The sequence below is a fragment of the Micromesistius poutassou genome (genome assembly GCF_964030765.1).
Source record: "Micromesistius poutassou genome assembly, chromosome: 2".
Taxonomy (NCBI): Eukaryota; Metazoa; Chordata; class Actinopteri; order Gadiformes; family Gadidae; genus Micromesistius; species Micromesistius poutassou.
Genome location: NC_140272.1, coordinates 7,682,617 through 7,688,616, shown reverse-complemented (window position 1 = coordinate 7,688,616; position 6,000 = coordinate 7,682,617). Strand labels below are relative to the sequence as shown.

The window sequence follows — 6,000 nt, the reverse complement described above, 5'->3', positions numbered from 1 at the left end:
CGAGTCGGTACTGGCGGTGGAAAAGCGGCATAAGTGGACCACTTTTGATGTCACTAAAACACAGGAAAGGGCACTTTCTAACAGCTTGTAATTGCTCACACCTGGTGGGAATCACCTTTTATTGAAAAGTCAATTTTCCAGTAAGATGGTGTAGGCAAGCTGCATTAGCATCACTTAAGTGACATCAGACCCCCATAGCTCCTTAGAAATTATTTTCAGACAGGTTATCCAATGTGTTATTTACCATTTAAGTAATCGCCATGCCATTAGACAACCACTCGAGTGAGTTTGTTTATTAAACTTTGAATTCCCAGTTTCAGCATCAAGAATTCTTAAACTAGGATTAGTACATTCATTCCCAGAGGCATTTAGACTATGGCTCATAATCTTAAAGTATTCCCAGAGTACGGCCACCCCCCCCCCCCCGGAGAGAACCAGTGAAGCCAGCATGTTGTTTTTGACGTTTTATTGTACAGAAAGTAAAACAGCAGATTACTGAGGAGGCTGCTGCTGTCCTCGGCCACGCCCGAATCCACCTCTCTGGAAAAGAGAAAGAACCCAATAAATACAAACTCAGGGATCAGTGAGTGCTCAGGGAAAGATTTAACTTGAAGGCTCAAAACATGTTACTTACAAACTGGAACTCTGTTGCAGCTCCAGCTCCTGCCTCAGCCTTCTTGTCAGCGCCAGCTGTGAACAAAAAAACAACAACACTTAGTACAACACACCAACCGAGTGCTCTTACCTAACGGGGGCTAATGAGCGCACATGCTGCCTCTGGGCCCATGAATATGCATGGTTTTACCGCTAGGCAGTGGCCCTTTACTTTGCCTTGGTGCTTAGTTTGAAGAAAAAGAAAAGTGGGCCAATTTGGGACACACTTGTGATTACTGAAGCAATGTTTTACAAGAAAAGCTGGTTCTTGAGTGAGAAGCAGAGACCAAACCATACTGAATTTTAGGAGCCGATGTCAATATAATAGAGTCAAAAATAGCCGCAATATCGGCCGATATTCAAATATAGATGTTGGTCGATATATGTTGTGGTATCCTAGCTCTTTGGGTCTCGCTGCTCACCCTCCAGCAATGCCTCAGGACAAAGCAACATCACGAGCTAAAGGAACCAATGAACTGGGCAGAGGAGCTACTGACTCACACAGAACATGATGTAAAGCAGTTTTAAAACATGGGTTTACGTGGATGTGCTCAATTAACTCTTTAGGAAGTTCAACCACCTAAGTGGAGGATTTATAAATAGGTTACTCAATGAATGATTTTAAAATTATTTCTACAGGTTTCACATCGGCAAACATGTACACCCATACAGATACATCTGTAATAGAGCCATAAAGGTGGGGCTACAGTGAGCAGCAGTGGTTGTACGTACGGGGGGCAGCAGAACGTCTGTAGTTGTCTCTGTCAGCCTCTCCACGGTTGAGGCGTGCCGGCCTCTCTCCCTCCATTCCTGAAAAGCAGTCACAAGGCAAGCATGAGAGTGCATGGAGACTACGCAGAGGGTTTAAGAACAGTTTAACTCAACCAAGACAAATGTCTGGAATTACAACCACCCCGCTAGCTGGGGTGTGGTAAGTTGCACCATCCAGGGGGGGAGAAGAGCTAGACTGTCAAGTTAGTTTACCATATAAAAATGTAAAACCAATTAAGCATAAGTCCCTATAAATATGTCAGATATTGGGCTGGGAAGAAAAAGCTACAGCAGTTGAAGCCAAATTTCATTTTAAGAACTTCACGTTATAAACTAAGTGTTCAGCCATTCAAACCACTTCAATGTCCTTTCACATGTGTGCGAGTGTAAAAATGTGTGTGTGGAGTTCCCTCTGGAATGCCCCCACTCAGCAGGCCTACAGTGAATGAATGACTGAGCCCCCCAGTGTAAATCCAGCTACAATAAAAACATGCCAACTCGTATGTGCTTTGGACAATGGCATGTGGAATAGGATTCTCACGGCAAAGACAATGATCTAGTGTTCAACTATACTCAAAAATGTTGCATCATGTGCAAGTGCCCACTTTTTCACCATTGACCCAGCAGGCCAATTTATCCAAAGCGACTTAGTGGATTGAAGGTATAGGTCATCAAGGTGGGGGGAGGGGTAAGGAACCTTGCTCTTGGAGGCCTACAGGTAGACTGGATCTTAAGAGTATCGAACCCAGTACATTTCTGCTGGTAGAACAGCCCAACCCAATAAACCATCAGTCACTTGAGCTTTGAATCCCCTCAGCCTCACTCAAGTTGCAGTAACATAACTGCATATACGTGCACCATCGAGAACGTACCCTTGGGCCTGGGCCTCGCGGTGTCGGGGCGAGTCTGGCGACGCAGGGTTGCGGGTACGATCTCTGGGGGGAGGTGGAGGAAGTCTCTCAGGTACTGGATGCCCTCGTTGGTCAGGTACCAGTAGAAGTGGCGCCAGGCAAACTGCTCCTTGACGTACCCGCACGACTTCAGGGACTGAGGAGAGGAAGCTCAGTCAGCATACGTTTACCCCTGGGAGCACTTGGTGGAAGGGTTGCATCAACAAACTAGGTCAAATTAAACTTATGTGGCCGATAGCTGACGATACACCCTGGGTCTCTACATCGCCCGTTTAGCGCAAAAAGGCCATCGCCGTGGGTTACACACACCTTTCCAAAAGGGATAATGGCCGCTTAGCAGTTCATTTCAGTGACAATTCCACATCACCAGATTACACTAAATTTGTTATTTTTGACAGACTAGTGTGAATCGCCACGGCAGAATCTTGCACCCAAGTGCTGACATAGAGACCCATGTTGTACAACCTTTATACATTCCACACAAATGTGTGGAATAGACCTACACAACTGACCGTACAGTGCACATTCTTCAAGAGCTACTGCAATACTAGCATCCACTCAGGGGTATACACAGGTGATGGCCCAAAAAGTTGACTACATATTTTTGCCAGAAAGAAGATGAGCAATGCACGACGCCCAGGCCCCTTCCTATGATTCAGGCTACCTTTTTCTAGACCAACTCGGTTTACGGGACACATTAAAGCATGCCAGTGATGTTCAGACCCCACACATCCCAATAAACTCACCAGCATAGCCTTCATCACATGGAGGTTGGGGACGTTCTTCTCGGTCAGCTCGGGGTGCTTGGCCAGGTGGACGTCTTTCTTGGCCACCATGACGCCCTCCTTGAAGAGGAGCTCATAGATCGCAATGCGATTCTTCTTGGGCATCAGCATCTGTTCGGGAGGACAGCGTTAGAGATGGTCTGGATGTAGCCTAGCCGCTACATGATACTCCTGGTTATCACATTACACTTCCTAGCGCGCTAGCCTGATCGCCGTTTAGGATACTAGTGTAAAACTTTGGCTGATAACATGGTTTTGATTTAATAAAGAAACGACGAGCAAACTAAAAGATGCGTTCAACGTTGTTAACAGAACCACAAGTTGACGTTATACACATTGAAAATCAAACTGACTAAGATGGACAGCGGCTCCACCACCAGTATAGTGGGGAATACGCTCCCAGCAATATCATCATATCGGACGGTACGGGGAGTTTAGTCGGGAAATACGACCGGGTTTGTACATGATACACACAATATACCACACGGTGGAAAGTATAATTTAATATAACATACGATGTTTAAGATATTTTAGGATTACAATGCCGGGTATCTCTTTACCTTTGCACTTGGTTAGGGACCGGAGCCGGAAGGAAAGACCCGCGTCACCCGCGGAGGTTTATTCAGGCTCCTGCGCAGGAAAACACAGCGCCACCTAGTGCCCTGGAGCCGAGCCTGCTTTATCATGAATATATACCGGTATGTTTATGATACTTTTTAATCATTACATTTTTTCAATTGATAAACAAAAAAAAATTAAAACATTAGCGTTGTTAATTAATTGAGGTTTTCTCGACCGAATTTCTAATCATTGTTAACATTACATTTTTTTAAATTGAAAAAAAAAAAAAAGCGTTGTTAAATAATTTAGGGTTTCTTGACAGTGGCGTCTCATTAGTGTGAGCCTATTGTTGAAGGCGCTCTTTCTGAACAGACCGCAGATCGGTGTTGTGGGAGGACCATCCCCCATCCCACGGCCCACTGCCCCTCTCCTCAGCACCGGGCGGCACGTGGGACCATCCCCCATCCCACGGACCGCCCCTCTCCTCAGCACCGCGCTGCACTCCTACAGTCCGCGGTACCTATCGGAGGAAGGAGCCCCGGAGCCGGCTCGGAAGAAGAAGATGATCACCCACTGAACATTTAAAATAATCCGGATACTCATTGCGTGAGGGTAAGCCATGCTTGATTCCATTAGCAACACCAGTAGGCGCAGTCTGTTCACCCCGACCCGCTGTATCACAGAATGTACAGATATCAGATTCTATGAGACATTTTTTAAGTTGCTGATTCGATAATTGTCGATAATTGTTGTAATTACAGAAAATGCATAGGCTATGCATTATCTTCGTTCCTCTACGATGAAGTGTGCATCTGTATTGATGCATTAGGCCTATTTCTTTGCACACTATCGATTATATGTCAGAGTGCCCACATGCATCAATCAGCCTCAGAACGACTGATATATGAGACGTGATGGCATGCATCACATATCCTCCAACATCATTGATCTCCAACACGCTCTGCCGTCTCGGTGTTTATAAAGTTGAGCTCCAGTGCAGCTCCATGTGGTATGATGTGATCTGTCTGCAGCGGAGGGCTTTGGTGGTTTCCCCTAATAGCCCCAGAGTAGGCTAGTCCATCCCCCGGTGATTTACCGGGTAGAGGTACCGCGTTTCTGTATATGGGCTCCCCGCTGTCTTTGTTGTGTTCGCTCCAACTGTATGTGCCGGAGTCGTGTGGGTGGTCCTTAATATATTTAAAGCTTCTATTCAATTAATATTATGATCGACGTTCTTGTGATTGTTTGTTTGTTTGTGGTTGCTGCTAACCCCCCCCCCCCCCCCCCCCCTCCCTGCTGAGGTGATTCACTGACGTCACGACGACACTGACCTGACGGTGTAGTGTTTCTCATTTGTCACACTACACGTCACTTCTCTGATTAGCGGCCGTCGGCGATCCTTCTCCGTTCGTCTCGGCTATTCACCGGGTAAACAAAAGAGACGGAGCTCATTTCCCCCAGCGAGGGACCAACTACTAACTCGACTAATGTAACTGTATCAGGCCTGTTGGTAAAGGTGGACTGATATTCTGACGCCGTGAATACGCCTTCGTAATCATTGCTATGTATCGCTTTGTACTTCCATCTTCATCATTGCTATATTACAAAAAGATGCATTCATTTATTCATTCATTATCCGTTCTTAATTGGGACATCAATTTTATTTTTTGTGATGTTAATAATAAGTTATGTTACCAGTACCACAGATAATAAGAGTATGTTCCATAAAGTTACCGTTGTTGTATCCATCAACCAACCCCATCCACACACCAAACGGTGGTTCATCAGCGGGTTAGATGACCCTCAGACACTGCTAGCTCATCACAGCTTCCTCCTCCAGAGTCAAGGACCACTTTTATTACAGGGGGGGACACATTTGCATGCAACCCCTCCTTCAATAGAAGGCTGAGATGTGGAGCATAGAACCAAGAGGGTCAAGGGTCATGTTATGTTTGTCTGGAGTGGAGTGGGGTTGGGGGTGGGGGGGAAACACGAGGGCCACAAACAGTTGCAGCATGGGTCGGCATGTGGCTCAGGAGGTAGAGCGGGTTGGCTGGTCACCGGGAGGTTGCTAGTTCGATCCCCGGCTCCTCCTGAGCGTGTCTGAGAGTCAGACTGAGCAAGACACCTCACCCTAACTGCTCCTGATGAGCTGGCTGTCGCCTTGCTTGGCTGACCACGCTGTCGGTGTGTGAATGTGTGCATGAATGGGTGAATGTGAGGTGATATTGTGAAGCCCTTTGAGTGGCCACTGGTTAGAAAAGCGCTGTATAAATGCAGTCCATTTACCATCTAGCACATCATACGGACGGGTGGTC

The 6,000-nt window shown here is 46.5% G+C and overlaps 1 protein-coding gene across 1 annotated transcript; it reads right to left on the bottom strand.

Moving 5' to 3' along the window:
* Positions 1-451: 451 nt before the first annotated feature.
* LOC311339478 (small ribosomal subunit protein eS10-like) lies at positions 452-3,746 on the bottom strand. The gene is made up of 6 exons (XM_084464877.1): positions 3,682-3,746; positions 3,083-3,232; positions 2,298-2,472; positions 1,387-1,464; positions 635-690; positions 452-540 (listed from the first exon to the last, which is right to left on the bottom strand). The coding sequence occupies exons 2-6, from the start codon at positions 3,230-3,232 to the stop codon at positions 493-495; spliced, it is 507 nt and encodes a 168-aa protein (XP_084321003.1). The 5' UTR covers positions 3,682-3,746; the 3' UTR covers positions 452-492.
* Between the last annotated feature and the right edge of the window lie 2,254 nt (positions 3,747-6,000).

What these genes read in the sequence shown, in the direction of transcription:
- LOC311339478 (XM_084464877.1), bottom strand. Translation starts at nt 3,232, where the DNA reads ATGCTGATGCCCAAGAAGAATCGCATTGCGATCTATGAGCTCCTCTTC. An exon ending in CGCGAGGCCCAGGCCCAAGG is followed by an intron (nt 1,465 to 2,297) that starts GTACGTTCTCGA and finishes ACTGCTTTTCAG; the next exon opens with GAATGGAGGGAGAGAGGCCG. An exon ending in CAGACGTTCTGCTGCCCCCC is followed by an intron (nt 691 to 1,386) that starts GTACGTACAACC and finishes TTTTGTTCACAG; the next exon opens with CTGGCGCTGACAAGAAGGCT.